The sequence below is a fragment of the Trematomus bernacchii genome, unplaced genomic scaffold (genome assembly GCF_902827165.1).
Source record: "Trematomus bernacchii unplaced genomic scaffold, fTreBer1.1, whole genome shotgun sequence".
Lineage (NCBI taxonomy): Eukaryota > Metazoa > Chordata > Actinopteri > Perciformes > Nototheniidae > Trematomus > Trematomus bernacchii.
The window spans coordinates 703598-721769 of record NW_022987839.1 but is presented as its reverse complement, the minus strand read 5'-3'; the positions used below and the strand labels follow the sequence as shown (position 1 = coordinate 721769).

The following is an 18172-nucleotide window of genomic DNA, read 5'->3' as shown; positions in this document are numbered from 1 at the left end:
AATACACAGATGTCCTGTTGAAGTGAGTGAGACAACTAGAAAAATAAAACTGCTAAGAATACATTTTGAAATATTTGACCTTAAAAATACATTTATTTTCCCTTTAAGTAATGTCACACATTAACAAATACATGCAGCTATCTTATTATTTGATGTCGCATAGCAGGGCGACTCCACGCATGATCCAGTGGTCTGGTGGCTGGACGGTATGCAACACCACTGCTGTGATGTAATTCAGATCTGTGCGCCTTGGTTTCTTGTATATGGGGCAGATATACAGTTTGGGGTCCATGGGGGCAGTAGAGTTAATGGCAAACATGTGGATGACAGGCAGGGGTGTGAACAGCACTTTGGGTGAGGACTCGATGAGGTGGACGTTCTTCCTGTCCCAGCTGGCACCTTCCAGGTACAGACCATAGACATAGACTCCCTCCTGGTGAAGAGAAGCAGTCAGGGACAGAATTATCATCTCACATTTAAAGTGAGCAGACAATATGATCATACTTATTTTAATGTCTGACCAAGTTTATAATGAATGAAAGTGTAAGCTTAATTGAGAAATATATATTATCATCTCCATGCTTTTCCACTCACTGTAGGCGAGGCAGTGATCTCCTCCAGGGCCTGTTTCAGAACTTTGTTGTGCAGGTTTACCGTGTCCAGAGCCCAGCCTTTGTTTGCCCTCGTTACTTCTTGTCTCATAGCGGTTAGGAACCCTATATACATCCCACAGAAAATACATTATCTGATATGAGTTCAACACCAGCTGAACACAGCACATTCACAGGGTATATGCAGGAATCCTGAAGTCAGATGTAATACCTTTTAAGACAGGGGTGGGGAACCTTTTTCCTCTCAAGGGCCATTTCAATTTTTTCAACATCCTCCGAGAGCCGTACAAGTTATTGACCTCTGCTTAAAAATACTAAAATCACAGCCCATTCATTTCGCCTTTCTTTCATGCTGTGCAAAGAAAGAACAACCTCTTAATCCAGATATCTTACCATGACTCGCGCATGCATGCACATGCACGGTTGTGGCATGACCACCCAAACAGAAAGATATGGACACAAGATGTGTTCAATTTAAGTGGGGGGGGGACCTAACCTCCTCTAGGGGGGTCCGGGGGTATGCTCCCCCGGGAAGATTTTTTTTTTAAATGTTGAAGTTAAAAGCATCAATCTGGTGCATTTTGAGAGCAACATTAGGAGATCTATGGATACATCTCTCAACACCCATATGAAACAGAACTGTAAGCAGATTTTATTTTTCTTTATGGATATTTTACAAATCACTCCCCTTTTAAACTGTATTCTTGTTTATTAATAACAACTTTTTTTTACTGTCATAGTATTTTATACCCGTTTACTTTATTCTCTTATTTTGTTATAACTATAATGATCATATCAAGATGTGCCTTTACCTCACTGGTTGTAGAAAAAGCTTCTTATATTCGTTAGCATAGCTAGCTAACCAGATGCTAATAACAACAAAGTTATTGACTGTATGATCAGTATGACAGATGAACAGATCGCCACTGGGCTTTCAACTAAAGACACAGCCACGCAAAAACTGCGGCATGTGTACAGCTCCTTATCTGAAGTGCCGGAGCGGGGTTCTGGTGCTCTCCGTCAGAACTGCACCCCTGTCAGACGAGACATATACCACGTGATGACACGTTAGGCTCGTGTTGTGTTCAAGGACCCTGACCTTGGCCAGGAAAAACAGGCACTCGCTTGTCTAATTCTTTTGCGGTCTAGATTTCTTAATTTTTTTTTCTTTTTTGCGTGTGTTTATAAATTACCTCGAGGGCCGTATCAAATTGTCTCGCGGGCCGTATACGGCCCGGGGACCGGAGGTTCCCCACCCCTGTTTTAAGACCTCATCGCCACTTTGAGTTTTAACCGGTCACATTGGCGACACACTTTACCTCACATTTACTATATACAGTATTGATTGTCCTTCCTCCTTATCTTCCAACCATTTGGACGCAAACTTGCATTTTCCCATAACGATGTTGTTTAACAACCGGCGTAAACGGACCTTCGCGCACTATCAAGCAGTGAGCGTGCGATGTCCTGTTCAGATGAGGTCAAATCCAACGGGATGCCATAAATAAACTACAAAGAATCACACTACACACCTACGCAATTACACCAATTACATTCAGGCAGACTTTAGAATACAACCTCTTTGGACAATTGATATACTTATTGAAAACAAGCTACAAAATGTAATACCTTGGAAAATGCCGTTTAATACTTTTTAATAGCCTTAATTTTCGCTACATTTATTTATCAACTTTTAATACTTTTTAAGACCCCGCGGACACCCTGATTTACCACAGTCAAACTTAACATGTTTCAATACATCTAATTAAATCTGTTGGAAAATCTAATAATGAATACTTGACTCACCCTGCGGGTTGAAGAAACCTGTCATCCAAAAAGCTTTTGGTCTTCCTTCAAACACCCAGCTGTGAAATTGTTTATTTCTCTCCAGAAGCTCTGTGTACCAGAAGCCCAGTGTGGAGGAATCCCAGGAGACTTTCCTCCACTGGTTCGGCACACGGGCATCAAAGATATTGTCCAGTGCATCACGGAGGTTCTAGGAGTCAAGTAGAGATCACTTTTACAGTAACTTACAGCCTCGTGATAATGAAAGCAAATTCATATTTTAAACAACATGTTTATAGAATATCAATTGTTGAAAAATGGTTAGAACAAAATGGAATGTACTAGGGCTGTCCCAAATACCATTTTTTGGGCTCCGGATAATTGGTAGTAATCAGCAGCGAATATTCGGATATTCGGCCCGCGCGGGGGGGGGGTGCGTAGTAATCAGCAGCGAACTGCTTCAAGACGTGTATTTTGGTTTATTCACGGCATTCATTTTGTTATTCTACAGTATTGTTGTTTTATAGTTATTTGTTAATGTATACAACCCAATTTGTGTTCTTTGAAATTGAAAAGGATATTGCATTGTGTTTGTTACTTTCGTTGCAGTTGTATATGTCTTAAGTGTAATTTGGCTTGGCTTCCTATTTTGTATGGACATGCTTTTATTTTGAAGGAGAGTTAGCGCTATTGACAGGAAGTTGTTGTTGCTATGGAAACAACTTCATATCTACATATAAAGACGGAGAAAGAAAACAATAAAGTTTATGGTTAAGTGTTAGCACCCCCCGAAGAGGCACAAGCTCTCCAACTCCAACGAATGAATATTCGGGTACAGCCCTAGAATGTACTGAAGTTAATATTTAAAAAACAAACTGTATGTGAGAGTGATAAATGAGTGGTCTCACCTCGCTCATTATGATGGTACCATCAATGGCCAGCTTCAGGTCCGTCAGACTAATCCGCACCACACCGATGATCCTTTGCATTCGATCTACCTCTTGGCGTAGGAAGATGTTCATTGGGTTTAGAGCTCCCATCTTCAACAGTCTGGCTTTGACCTGAAACCAGTATAAGAATTGCACAATTTGGATTTGAGTAGGTGCATTAAAGTGGAGACTGCCACCCTAATAATAACAAATATAAGAAATCACCTCATGTGGCACATAATTGGGGGGCAGCTTCTCCAACATGTCTTCTGCCATGCTGTAAACAATGGACTCCCGAGTTGCTCCTGATCCTCCTCCGCTTTCCTTTGGCTGGATATTTGTAATTGTCTCTAGCACTTCAGCCGATGTGTTTGTCTGATACCTAGTGAGCATTAAACACAAAGCAAAAATGAAATGTTATTTATCATTTATACGTTAAAATGACACAATATAGGCATCATATCCTTGTCATTTATAGTTTTAGGACAATGTATTTCTTTACGTGATATCCGCATTAGGATGCAGCCCCAATGCCTGTGGGGAGTCCGCAGTGGGTAAGCTCTGAATACATTCAATGTACTCGTCTACTGTCTTGCACACTGGGACTTTGTAGCCCGTGTAGAAGCAAAATAATGGGTCGAACATCTTTTTACTGAACCACACCTGCAACGAAAAGAACCTGTTCATGTATCGTAACAAGACAAATAATAATCAAATGTATCAAGATGTTAAACATAAAAGGAACAAAAAAATAGGATATTACTCGTGCAAAACACTGCAGTAGGCGTTTGTCATAATCATCTGTAACCCTTCCTCCATACTGCACCTCAGCTAGCATGTATCGCACAGTTACCCAGGACACATCCTGGGAGAAAGCACACAATAATAAGTGAGGGAAGATGATAAAAACATCTCTAAAAGTAACACTGCTGTTCCCGAATTCTCACCTTCCTGGGGCCACAATCATCCAAGTGTCTCTCAACAAATTCAACACTGGCAGTGAAGTCCGCAGAGTTGAACTCATAGGGTATGTTCCAACCCAATGGTCCGAATTTGCGTCGCTCCTTAGAAAGAAAGCAATAAACACATGGTTATGAATAAAAGCAGGTAAATTAGTATCAAATAATATTAGAAAGTAAAAACATTGAGTGATTGTGAAGAAAATGTTTTCCTTAACTTGGAAAGACCTTTCTAAGACTTTATAACTTGTTGTGCTCCCAGCCTGAAATATGCAACGAGCTACATATTGCCTCATTAGATCCTCTACCTCAAGGATGGGCGGACCGGGGGCCGCATGAGGCCCCCACCTCCTCTTTTTTAGAGGAGAAAACGTAATTAATTAAAAAAATATATATATATATATATTTTTTTTACTTGTAGTACTGATACTACGTGATTTCGATCAGCAGCCAAATACCGCGAAATAATCTGTGACACGTTTGTGTGTATTGTGTTTGTTTCCCGGAGAAACACTCACAAGAAACACCGGCTGTTGTTATGCCTGCTGTGACGTCAAGTTACTCCGTTCTCTGCTTGTAATATGCCGTTACAAGCTTCAAAGTTGTATTTATCATCTGAATTTGCCGAAAAAGTTTAATATTCTGAAAGCCAAGACTTTGTTTATTTGAAATCAGATGAAAACAAACTGTAACGGACCCTGCGCCGTGTTATCTATGATTACTATATGCCTTGCATTCATAATTTCAGCGGGAGGGAGGGGGAGCTGCGCTGCGGAAGAGCAGAGTGCGAGTGAGAGGGGCCATCTTCCCTTTACAAGCTTCAAAAATGTATTTATCATGTGATTTTGGCAATAAAAGTGTCATATTCTGAAAGCCAAGACTTTGTTTATTTAAAAAATCAAACAAAACACCCGAACCCCGAAAAACTCGTTTTTTTTACACAAATCCACTTTTATTTAGAAATGAGCCGTTTCGACTTCCGACTGATTTCGATAGAGCGGGTCCCATATGAGCACAGCCCTCTGTGGATGTCAGCATGAGCAAGAGAAAGGTATCCGAGTAAGATCGTGTTTTCCAAGAAAAGTGGGAGAAAGAATATCTTTTCACTGAATTCAGGGGTAAACCACAATGTTGAGTATGTTTGCAGACCGTTGCTGTAATGAAAGTAAGCAACTTGAGCCGCCACTACTACTAATTTGTGTGTGTGTGTTCCAAGTAAATCTGCGGCCCCCTGGTGGCCAGTACATACATGATGTGGCCCCCACCACCATCCAAGTTGCCCATCCCTGCTCTAGTCTCAAATGGACAGTACCTGCACAGCAGTGTGTAGAAATGCCACACTGTACAGCATAGGCTTCCACATGGGCAGGTTGCTGACTTCCAACTGGTTCTGGGAAATCCCTGCAAATGTACGTTTCAAACCAGCACGAATTCCTTGGGGTGGATCGTTGGTAAACTTGATGGAGGACTGGAGGGGGGAGAAACAATTGCTTTAATCTTGTGCATCTACTGTATGTAAGTACACCACAGTATTTGTAGGGGTAAGGTCAGGAAAAAAAGTAATACATGAAGTTACACTTTCACAACACCTTCAATAATAACTCTGTAAAGTCTCACCTGTAGTAGTGTGATGGAGAAAAACTCATTTGGCTCCGTGGTGATCCAAACCCTGAAGGAATCATGCATGGTCTCAGCAGTTGTAATGGTTTCCAGCAACTCCTCCATAAACTCCAGGCCCAGATGGCAATTTTGCAGAAGGGCCCAGCCCCCCTACACATATCAAGATACAGAAGCCACATATAGGGTGAAATGGTCAGCCATCACTTTATTCAAACAACGTACTACTATCATTAACCAATACATACATGCGTCATTGACGTCTTAACAAGCTTCCTTGCATGCACTTCCTGCCCTTGCCCCATGGATATAGCTCTGCATTCTAAAGGACAAAGCACATCGTGTGAGATTGCAACATGCAGCTCACGTAAGATTCTTCAGTAAGATGAGAATTTGTAAAGGTTGAACGTTTAACACTAGAACCGCCAACGGGTCAATTTTTCCCGCAGCTGTTTTTTGATTGTATGTAACTTTTTTTCAATCAAATATTCAAGTCTCCCAGTCCGTGACTTTTCCTGAAAGTGTGTTATGTAGCACCCTCTGTTGTTAAAAATTGTCAATATGAAGTCAGATTGAAAAAATCGCCAAAACAAAATGCCATTTATACCTATAGAGAGATAGAGAGAGAGAGAGAGAGAGAGAGAGAGAGAGAGAGAGAGAGAGAGAGAGAGAGAGAGAGAGAGAGAGAGAGAGAGAGAGAGAGAGAGAGAGAGAGATAGATAGATAGATAGATAGATAGATATGTACCTAAACAAAACACGAGTCTAACACCAAGCGTTTAAATCAGCACTGGTAGCGATATTTTATACTTTACGCTATCTGCACAAACTATATCATATGAAAAGCTGAGAGTCCACAGATTCTATTGGTATAAGTTTCATCCCTCTGCGATCAAAACTCACTGTTCTGTATGATAAATAAAATAACATTGTACCTTGAAAATCAATAGCGGGTAAATGTGACCCGTTCGCGGTTTCAGGTATACAGCGACCTCTGGCAGTTCTAGTGTTAATAGGGCAGAAATGTTTACCAAGTAGAAGTTTCTTAGCAAGTGCTTCAATTTGTTCAGTGGGATCTGAACCCATAGAAAGGAAGCAAATCAGAGGGGTGCGAGGGTCACTCTCCTCCCAAGTGTTGTGAAGGTTCAAGATGACCGGCTCAGCAAACCTCATGCCCAAGGAATCTCCGACATACTTTCTGGCCTGAGACAGGGTGCGGTCAGGGCAGCAAGACCTGTAATGTATGTATTTATTTAAACAAGGACCATGCATACAAATACATTAATCTCAGAGAAGAGATGATTTATGCCAGATTTAGCTAATTTCCATCTGCAGTCCTTTAAAGCAGTGGTTCTCAACCTTTTTTGTCTCGTGTAACCCTTGAGCTGGTCGCCATTCTATAAGTACCCCCGCCCCACTCATCTGTGATAATTCGCCTACATTTGTTCGTGTATTAAACCCTTTGTTATCGTGTTCAACCCAACTGCTCCTGAATGAAAATCAGTTGTATAACTCACATTCAATATAAATGCATTTAAACTCGAAATGTACACTTGCTGTCGGGTAAAAAAATGATGTTAAGACTCACTACTTATTTAGGAAGCCAATAGAGTGCCACAGTGACGCGTCCTAAAACCCGGAAGTAAGCTGCGCATGGAATCATAAATCTAATCGATAGATTTATGATCGATAGATTTATGATTCGAAAATTATAAAAGTAGGGTAGACATGTGGAGATTATCCGACTGAACAAAACGTGATCCGTCTCTTAAATGTGTGTCAACCACAGACCTTATTTCGAGCTATTTTCCCAAATCCTATGGAGAAATTGCATTGCTTTTCTGTCGAGGGAACCCATGGATGTATAATAAGAACTGGATACAGCGTGGGAGGCGGGGCCTCGTTCATTCCTATGAGAGTTGCTCATTGGCGCATGAAGACAAAATGGCCCAACTTTTGAGAGAGCGAAACGTCACGAAAGTATTCATATAATCATATAATCCGTTCTTATTGTGCATCCATGGGTAAAGGTAAAACTCATGTAGTACTGAACACGTCACATGAACGTGCCGGGTGGCGCGGTCCCGTGGGTTAGATGCACGTTCATAATGCAGACAAAAATAACTCTCAGAATAACGTTATTAGCACATTTTACAACTTGAGGACCGAATGTTTTTAATAAGGGCCATACAAATGTTCATACTGGGTAGTTTATTTAGTTTAAAAAAAATTATCCAACGATTTACAGACGTCTCTTTCCCAATGTTAGTCAATGGGAAAAAGTGTTTCCGGGCCCAGCAACCAAACGGAAGTGTAGTACCGCCGTTTGGACACAACGAATATTTTCCTCACGGAGCGTCCACACAGCAGCGTTAAAAAAATCTTGGAACGCTTCTGCCCATTCACTTTGAATGGGGTGACGTCACTTTGCCTCACTTTTCGCCGAACTGCATTGTGGGCAGCAGAGCGGAGATTTTCAGGATTTTCAGGATTCAAAGTTGAGCAATGTTCAACTTTTGAAGCTGAGGTGGAAGCGTCAGCCAATCAAATCCCGTGTATGCAAATCTGACAGTTCAAGCGCTAGCCAATCAAACCGCGTGTATGCTGGGAGAGACATACCGCAGTTCATTTCCTCATATTCCAAAAAATGGAGGAGAAATTAGCGGTAGGGAATCACCCGGTGCTTTATGACCAGTCCCTATTTACCTACCGGGATACAAACCGGAGGAGCCATGGCATGGAGGGAGGTGGCAGAGGTTTTCGCCTGTTTGGGGAGTTTATATCCAGTTTACTTTTTTGCTTCGTATGTCGGGGGCGGGAGATTCATGTGATTGGTTGTTGGTGCCTTGCTCGCAAAAAATCACCAAGCTTCAGATACGCCCACCTCCAAGATTTTTTTAACGCTGCTGTGTGGACGGTCCGTCAGAGTCCGGGACACTTCCTGGGGGCTTGAGGGAACCCATGCGCAGCTTACTTCCGGGTCTTAGGACGCGTCACTGTGGCACTCTATAATGTCTTTTTTTAGGAGAAGACCCCTCCCCTCTGAACAGTCACTTTTATCCGTCATATTTGAAAAGAAACATTGTTATTTTTTGTATTCATGTAAGACAAAAGTTATTTATTTATTTGGCGAAGACTTGCGCTATTTTTAGAACGCACCCTGCGGGCGACAAGGCACATGCATACCCCCTGCGATCCCCTCAAGTTCCCCTAGGGGTCCCCGTACCCCCTGTTGGGAACCATTGCTTTAAAAGGATTGTAACGGGAATAGCTTGTGACATTAGTATTTTAAACATCATATTCTGAAATGTAACATATAAGCAAAATGCATGGCAGGAGGATCCAACCTTATTAGCAGAAGTTTAATGAAGACATCGAGAGAATTGTATCCATCTGGGATGACACCTTCCTCTGGGGCGTCTAGATTGAGCCATGCTTTCCAGAGTTTCCCATTTTGAGACACCTGCAAAATATGTCAACTTGTGAGGACAATTTTATTGAAGATTCAGATGTATGATCAATGGAACTTAAGCTCACCTGGGTTATGATGTTGGCAAACTGTGGCAATTTGCCGAGTTCAACCATATTTAGCCATACCATATCCAGGATCCAACTGAACGGCTTTGTGGGGCAGGTCTTCAGGTCAAGAGCAGCACCACCTTTTGGTATATTTAAAAGGTGTTAACTTGTTTAAAGATGATTTATTACATGGCTTAGTTGAATACTCAATTCTGATTGGTCAATTCAGAACATGTGACATGTTGTTAATCCAGTACAGACAGACCGCTGTCAAGCACTTATTGACCGTTGTTAAGGACGCTCACATCTGCACAAAGAAGTTTGGTCGATTTAAGTGTATACAGTTTGCTTTTTGAACTGACAAGACAAGAGCGACAAGAAAACAGCGGAGAGGTAACGGGGCAGAAACCCTCCTTTTTACGCAACGGTCCAGACATAGACATCAAACGGCAAAACATATTCAGTTGCCAGTTACTTTGGCATTAGGGCAGGGATATCTAGATACTTTCCAAGGTTTGACATAATGAATTGTGCTACTTTTAAAGCAAGCAACGATGTTTTCAAATCTGTAATCAAAAAGCTCCGCCTTCCTGCCGTTGCTACGTATTTCAAACGGTAACAACGGACTATTTTTCTTAGCGGATGCATGTCAATTTAAATCAATACAACATTTTCTAAATCCATAAAAGCATTTCAATTAATATTGGGAGTCATGTCGTTACTTTGTTGAGAATGTGGCCTTGTAATAAGCGGGATAATGTGCAGCGACTTGGTCATTATGGGGAAAAGAACACCCTTCATGCAGATCAAGATCCCTCCGCTACACGTCGGGCTCCTGATCTGCCTGTCGGGTGTTCTTTTCCCCATAATGACCGCCTCGCTGCACATTATCCCTTACATAACTAACAGGTACATAGGATTATCTCTTCAGTAATGGTTACCTTACCTTTAATAAGTATCTGAAACTTGTCATGCTCTATTTTATTCTTCTGCAGGTCAATCTTGAGAGCCAGCAGGAGTGTGAAGATGAACTTGTGGTTTTCATATAGGCCTCTCACTGTGTATCTGAACACCTCGTAGGTCAGAGACTCAATAATGTTTGCAATTCGCTTCTGAGTTTTAGCGGACTTCTCAGACCTGGAAAAGCATGAATGATAGGGATAAAAGTAAACGTTAAATATAAAAAGATGCATAAAAGATGTAAAATAATAATAAAATAAGCACCAAGATTGTTCTTAATGCATCTTTGATCAAAACAAACCTTTCTAGTGACAGGTCAAAGACTTTGAGGAACTGCCCCAGAGAGGTCTGGTACATGACATTGACCATGCTCATCTCTGTGATGAGGAAGTACACGGTGCTACCTCGGGAGGCGACAGGACGATATTCTGCTTGAGCTATATTGATCTTGACCTCTGCATCTGCTGCGACACTGAGCTTTGCACTGACTTCAGCTGCAGTTCGCTTAGTTGTACTCAAGATGCCGATCATAGAGTCATCATCAACCAAGGAACCTTTGATTACACAAACACATTTTTATTAAAAAGGGTATTGCCTTAAAAGGAAATGTACACCAGTAACTGTTTTACCTTTGGTGCTGCTGAGTTTGTACAGCAAGTTGTCTTCCAATTCCTGCATCTTTCTCTTATTGGCAGTAACATCCTCAATCAGCTTCAATCTTTCCGCCTCTAGCTCCTGTCAAAATAAATATGATATCTTGGTACCACTTTACAATAAGACTACCCTTATAAAGGATTCATAAAGGGTTTATAATTAGGTTATTAATTAGGTTGTAAACATTTTATTAATCATTAAGAACCATTTATAAACCAGTTCTAACATAGTTTTCATACGTCAACACAGACTCACTATTTGGCAAGATGACTAAGCCTTATATTGGCTACTTAAAAAATGTTGAACAGTATGTTTTTAACAGTTGATTACCCTGAACTTTAAGTATAATTTAACTGAAAAACCAATACTAAAATAAATAATTAATTAAAATAAATTAAAATAAAATAAATAAAATAAATAAAATAAATAAAATAAATAAAATAAATAAAATAAATAAAATAAATAAAATAATCGTTTTATTTAGATTATGTTGTTTTCATAATCGTTGCAAGCCAAAATCGTAATTGCGATTGAAATACGATTAATTGAGCAGCCCTACTTAGCAGTACAGATAAATGTGGGCTCACTATTTGGCAAGCAACCGGTCACAGTTGCCCTGTTTATCTCATGTCTTATAAAAGCTTATTAATTACTTATAAAGTGTTCACAACCTAATTAATAAATGAATTACAAACTATTCGTAAACCCTTTATAAGGGTAGTCTTATTGTGCTACCAATATCTTAGTAGGGCAACTCAAATTCTAGAGTAGTCCGAGACACACATAATATGACATGCTTAATACTGTAACAATCGCTAATATAATTGATCAATGTTAGAAAAACCTGCTTTCTTCAACATAGAGAGGAAGACACTAACGTATTTCTCTCTGAGGATGACGCGGCCCAGTAGCTGGTTCTCCAGGCCCTTCATGTTCACAGTGAAATCAATGATGGATGTCTTGGCGCTGACTTCTGGGCTGTATGATGGATTGGGCAGTTTGGTGGTTATATAGAGCTGGAAGCCATCCATCACATTTACCTCTTTGTCTCCCACTTTAACCTACACGAGACAAATTCAAACATTTAAGAGGACACATTTGAGTAGCATTGGTGATTTCAAGTGGGAGTGGCAGCAACATTACCTTGAAACTGGTACCAGATTTAATAAAGTTTTTCTCAAGGACGTTGTCAAGTGCAGGGTCTAGCTCCTCAGATACATCTTCGATAAGCAGTGGGCGTCCCATAGAGAGGCAGTCTTCCAAATGGGAGCGAAAGAATTTGTGGTTGAGTGACGTCACCTGAAAAAGAGATGATTAGTTTCACACAATGTATCATTAACCCTCAGATGCACGAGTGACTGGACCATAAGTGGGTCAAAAAGGACCCGTATTAGAATAATATGTGTTTTTATGCCATTTTGGTTAAGAAAAATCACTTTTAGACATTTCTTTTACATTTTGAAAAGAAATGTTTTGAACATATTGATGCAAAGATCTCCGCTATTCTGAGAGAATAGCGGAGATCTTTGCATCAATATGTTCAAAACTCATCTCTTCTCTTGTCTACTCATCATAGCCCACCCCCCCTCAATCCATGCCGGTTGATCAAGTTACATAGTCCTATACCCCCCACCCTAACCTTCCCTTATATTGTAAAGCGATTTTGAGTCCTTGAAAAGCCCTATACAAATATAATGTATTATTATTATTATACTGACAGGTATCAGATCTGGCTGTGTACAATAATCTTCCTGAGAGGTGTCACTTGTGATGTAGTCTGTGTGGTCCACAGTGAATATATTCCTGACAGCCACAGGTGATAAGAATCAAAGGTTCCTATAGGATCCCATAGGAAAGGCATGCGGGTCATTTTTGACCCACTTATGGAACACTTTTGTAGTAATACAAAAACTACAATTTCTTAAAATGTATACAATTTAAATTAAGCATTTGAATGGCATGATATCCAAAACATGTTTTTTGAGGAATAGCTGGAATATGAAATTATAAAAAAATGTAATTCCAAAGATACTTCAAGAAAACCACCTCACCGGGTCAAAAAAGACCCACTTGTGCATCTAAGGGTAAAAAGTAAACAACTCTTTTGTGATGTACTGAATTTGTACTATGTACTTGGAGCATAGTAGCCTTTTCTTTTTCCTTAATCCAGGCCTTTCCCTGAGTCTGGGGGTCAATGAGGAGGGGGTATCTTGTGGCTTTTGTGACGATGATGGCATTCTGCACAGACAAATCATCTCCAGGGAGTCCTTGAAGGTTCCACTCGCTTATCTTAAACGAAAACAAAAGTGTGTGTTTTGTCACAACCTGAATTAGATTTAGCTGCACAACAAGTTAATCATGTTTTAAATTAAATTAAGGTGTTTCTTACAGTGGGAGGATCGGCTAGGGCAGAAATAATGTTGAGGTTTTCTGTAAAAGGGATGTTATGCTTCCTGAGCTCCTTCTCCCAGGTGTGCTTCAACAACATGTCCCGGAAGCTCTGGTTGAATGGCCCGCAGTAAGACAAGAAGCCAGTAAGCTGAAGCACATCCCCTACAAGTCTGCCAGGAATAACAGAATCAAATGCTTTATGATGGGTAAATAATACATATCACATTAAAAAAGGCTATTACTTTTTTCAATTGAACATTCCTCTAATTGAACCCTACCTGTTAATCTGTGATTTAAATTCTTTGCTTTGCTCTATCCAGCGAATCTTTTCTCCACTAAGTCCATCAATAAGTGTAGATGCAGCCTGCATTTTATTCTTGCACATTTCAGCATCATCCAATAAATCCTGAAAAAAACAATGTTTCATGTGATAAACAATTTGTATTTATATCTTAAAGTAAAATAGATATTATACAGGTTTTATAAAGTAATAAGCACACCTGTTTCTCTTTCAAAGCAGCATCACATTTGGCCTTGACTACGTCAAACTCTGCTTGTTTCGCAGCCAGCAGAGCCTCAGCCGCACCCAGCTCATTATTAGCCTTTGTTAGCCTGATTTCCTGCACAGCCAGGTTAGCCTACACACAGACAAGCGACATCACAGTTCATGAAACCAAAATAAAATCAGTATTTCATCATTAAAATAACATTAATAGAGAGATACCGCAGGTCTTTCCTTCCTGCAGCGGTCAGACTATACAACCAGCACAGCCCCTGTTGACCCCCCCCCCCCCCCCACACACACACACACCACAACACAGACTATATCACCCCTTGCTGCTAAATACCAACAAACTATGTGCAATATGTGCAATATATATATGCCGTTAATAACTGTGTAATATATACCTGGCTGCTAAATCCTTAGAACTGTTACAAGGTGTGTATTTTGTAAATTGTGTAATTTGCTGCTGTTAAATACCAACCACCTATGTGCAATATGTGCAATATATATGTATTTTCTTTGAATTTTGTAACTTTTTATTTTGTATTATATATTTTGTATTATATCACAACATGTCACATATATTTAACATATGTAACATTAAGCTGTCTGTGGCTCTTTTTCCTGCTGTAACTATGCACATTTCTACTCCGTGGGACTAATGAAGGGATTCTGATTAATGTCTACAATGCAGTCCCTTTTATTTTGTATGTATATCTAAAAAATGGCTCAAAGTAGAACATTTAGAACCCAATGTTAAAGAACATGAGTCAACTTAGCCAGATCTACGTTGCAGAAAATGGTTGGATGCCATGAAGATAAACTTTACCTTGAGTGGCAGCACTTCTTTGTTTATGCCAAAGAATGTTGACATAGCCCGCGTCCATGCTAGCAGACCAGCGACACAACCACACACTTTCTTGGCGTGCTCCATTGTGTAATCATCCATGTCAAAGTACATCTGCAACAGTTCTACCATTTCCTCATTAATTGAATCTTTTTTGAACTGCTGGAGTGAGGTCATAAAACCAGTGGCACTAATGAGCTAAAGACAAGACAAGGAAGGAACGTTGGACAAAAGGGAGCAATAAGAAACTTGATAATATGGATTATTTTTTGCAATATCATTATTGTTACCATTACAGAAAACACATGCTGGAATGCACATGCAGACAACATTTCTAGTAATATCGGAATGTCGGAATTACAGAAACTGCCGGAATGTCGGAATTACAGAAACTGCCGGAATTACAGAAACTGCTTACAATGTGAAGGTTACAAGTCATGAGAATCCCCGCAAAATAAAAATGTAACATCAAATAAAATATGTTTTACCTTCAATGCATCTGACCATGATGGCTTGATACAATTTTTTTCTGGATCGATAGAGACAGTTTCCAACTTCCTTTGGAATAGCAGCAGGCAGCAGTCCATAATCCTCATGATCAGATGCGGAGGCTTGGCTAGTTTTCTCACGGTGGCAATGTCAGCAGGTTTGATGGTCTGTAATATTTTAATGATATCATGAAGAGCACTATGTATGGAATAAATACATTACATTACATTACATGTCATTTGTTAGACGCTTTTATCCAAAGTGACTTACAAACATTCAGTACTGTGGACAATCCCCACAGGAGCAATTTGGGGTGAAGTGTCTTGCCCAGGGACACAACGACATGCTGACCGCAGTGGGACTCGAACTTGCTATCCCCTGATTTGAAGTCCAGCACACACTATCCACTGAGCCACAGCCTCCTAAATACTTTAAATAGTTTTAAAAAACTCACGAAAAAAACTCACATTTAGTGCAGCTTCAGCCTCCTCTAAAGCTGGCTTGGCAGCCGCTAGCTTTCCCTCCGCATAAGCTTTCTCTTTCTCGATCCCGTCCACAATCTTCTGGGCTCTGTCCTTCACAATCTGGACTTCATTCTTGACAATAGTAGCAGCTTCAGCAATGACAGTTACCTCTGCCACAACCTATGTGTAGGCAACAAGACATGTATAAATAAATAAAGTATATCAAATGAATACCAGAAAGCTACTGAATGCACACAAGAAGAATATGGTGTTTCTAGAGAAGACACATAAAACCATCAATCCATCCATGCTGACTTCACCCAGACCTTTCACATATCACATCAACAATTCAAAACTAAATTCCAAAAATTTATATTTGCAGATTACTCCAGCTAACTATTTTTTTTTATAGAAATAATAACTTCTCAGTTTCTTTCTTTCTTTAATATTGTTTACATTACTTTTTATTAATTTTTTCCTTCTTATTTCTTTTCATCATTATGCGGTTGAATTATTATTTCAGCCCTGGAAATTGCCTTGTAATATTTGTATTGGTGTATACAGTATGAGTGCATTTGTGTACTTATACACCTGAACATATGGTGCTTATGTATATTTTGTGTATGTGTGAACATATGAATGTAAAAAAAGTCACTTGAAAATAAGTGTCCACAATGTTTATATGCATATATTATTATGTATTTGCCAAGTACATATATATATTTTTATATATAGTATTTTCCTTTTCAAAAAAGATAGTCAACTGCTATTGACATGTGCAGAAAATGACCCTATATCTATTTTTCATATATATATATGCATTTTTTTTTTCTTGCCCTAACTTTTATTTATTTTTTCCCCTGTTTTCTTTATTTCTTTGTACTCTTTAATTTCTATACGTTTTTGACGCAATAATGCCAATATTATATTAGGATGATTCACGGGAAGGCTACTTCCCATAAGCTATGCTTCAGCCCTCCCGCTTCTACTCATTTTGTTAACTTTGTGTGTATGAATTATACTTTTTTCTTTTTTGGATGAATTAGTAGAATAAATTAAGTGCCGGATCGCGGGTGGCTGCTGAAGGTGATTTAATAACTTACCTTGTCCGCTTTGACAGATGCAATAACCAGCTCCTTTTCCTTGACTACAAGAACTTTGGAGAGTTGAGCCACAGACTTACTCGCCTCCATCAGTTTGTCCAACCCTGGAATAAGTAACATCTTTTAATACGCCTTGCTCATTTGTCTATACACATGTCATAACCCTGTTCCCAAAACATTCTTACCAACAGACATGCGCTCTGCAAGTGTGTTGATGTAGCTGTGCTTTTCAGTGTACAGTGTTTTATAACCATTTACAAAAGAGAGGTAGGATTTAGGAGTGACATGAGTTCTTCTCCGAAACCTGAAAGATAAAATGAACCACAAAAAACGTCATGTAAAATATGTCTTTAGATTAAAAAGATTGATGTTTATATGAATAACTACAATGTAACAAACTGAACCTAGATTTGCGTGTTATACCTTTCGAAGTAGCTTTCACAGCTTTCAGACACTTTGTCATGATATGTACCCATGGTGGTCACGACAGAACTCTTCACTTCAGGAGAGCAAACCATTGGAAACTCAGACAAGAAGTAGTTGGATACAGCCACCAGAGCCTCGTTGGGCCAAGGAGTGAACCAGTCCATGGTACAGCCAGAAATTAACCCTGGAAACTTGAGGGATCTGTTGCGAAACTTCTGCCCCACCTGTCAAGAGAGTAGATTATATATATAATTTAAATGAGAACATTGACCTATGTATGTCTAGCTTGCTGCCAGTTAAATGCAAAAGTTTACAATTGACATGCAAGAAACAAAACTAATAGAGAAATATAAAGGAAATAAAGAATATGAGCAAACATAAAATCATAAGACCATTATATTTGGTAATATAAAATGCTTCACATACCGGAGAGAAGCAAAGCACGACATGCAGATTCTTCTTGGATCGGGATATGAAGTAGTCATACAGATTGTCAAAAGTCGGTGGAATACGAGGCAACTCCCTTTTCATTACAGGAATCAGGTTCTGGGTGATCTCTGTTATCTCATCTTTAGCAAACAGGTTGGAGACCTGCACACAGATATTTCACATTGATATCAGGACCTGTGAAAGCTTACCCAACAGCTTTCTCTACCTTCTTTGTTTCTGTGATATAGTAGGTGTGGGGGAAACTTCTGAAGCAATTGAAGTCAGGACTCAGAGAGAGAGACACGATGGAGAGCTGGAGCTTTAATGGCAAACACTGATGGTTTATTCGGAGCTTTCACAAGACACAAGACATGTCACAGGGCCACGGTTTGACCACACGGTTGAGATGCCACAATCAATTCTGAAGAACCCTCCTGTAGTTCCAGGTTTGAACTAGTTCAGAGTGTAATAATCAACATTCTTCA

The 18172-nt window shown here is 39.7% G+C and overlaps 1 protein-coding gene across 1 annotated transcript in view; it reads right to left on the bottom strand.

Annotated features, from left to right (window-relative positions):
- Nucleotides 1-18172, bottom strand: part of LOC117500088 (dynein heavy chain 8, axonemal-like) — a 44977-nt gene continuing 26805 nt past the window's right edge. The window contains exons 63-92 of the mRNA XM_034152790.1: nucleotides 17685-17849; nucleotides 17256-17482; nucleotides 17018-17136; nucleotides 16833-16936; nucleotides 15733-15909; nucleotides 15265-15432; nucleotides 14759-14974; nucleotides 13925-14062; nucleotides 13703-13830; nucleotides 13423-13594; nucleotides 13167-13322; nucleotides 12177-12332; nucleotides 11912-12094; nucleotides 11009-11114; nucleotides 10681-10933; nucleotides 10366-10556; nucleotides 9438-9559; nucleotides 9248-9363; nucleotides 6932-7134; nucleotides 6150-6223; nucleotides 5902-6054; nucleotides 5597-5752; nucleotides 4273-4389; nucleotides 4089-4190; nucleotides 3828-3988; nucleotides 3551-3707; nucleotides 3305-3457; nucleotides 2418-2607; nucleotides 595-716; nucleotides 1-433 (exon numbers count right to left, since the gene is read on the bottom strand). Coding sequence (XP_034008681.1) covers nucleotides 146-433; nucleotides 595-716; nucleotides 2418-2607; nucleotides 3305-3457; nucleotides 3551-3707; nucleotides 3828-3988; nucleotides 4089-4190; nucleotides 4273-4389; nucleotides 5597-5752; nucleotides 5902-6054; nucleotides 6150-6223; nucleotides 6932-7134; nucleotides 9248-9363; nucleotides 9438-9559; nucleotides 10366-10556; nucleotides 10681-10933; nucleotides 11009-11114; nucleotides 11912-12094; nucleotides 12177-12332; nucleotides 13167-13322; nucleotides 13423-13594; nucleotides 13703-13830; nucleotides 13925-14062; nucleotides 14759-14974; nucleotides 15265-15432; nucleotides 15733-15909; nucleotides 16833-16936; nucleotides 17018-17136; nucleotides 17256-17482; nucleotides 17685-17849 — 4773 coding nt within the window. The 3' untranslated portion in view covers nucleotides 1-145. The remainder of the gene's footprint in view (nucleotides 434-594; nucleotides 717-2417; nucleotides 2608-3304; nucleotides 3458-3550; nucleotides 3708-3827; nucleotides 3989-4088; nucleotides 4191-4272; nucleotides 4390-5596; nucleotides 5753-5901; nucleotides 6055-6149; nucleotides 6224-6931; nucleotides 7135-9247; nucleotides 9364-9437; nucleotides 9560-10365; nucleotides 10557-10680; nucleotides 10934-11008; nucleotides 11115-11911; nucleotides 12095-12176; nucleotides 12333-13166; nucleotides 13323-13422; nucleotides 13595-13702; nucleotides 13831-13924; nucleotides 14063-14758; nucleotides 14975-15264; nucleotides 15433-15732; nucleotides 15910-16832; nucleotides 16937-17017; nucleotides 17137-17255; nucleotides 17483-17684; nucleotides 17850-18172) is intronic.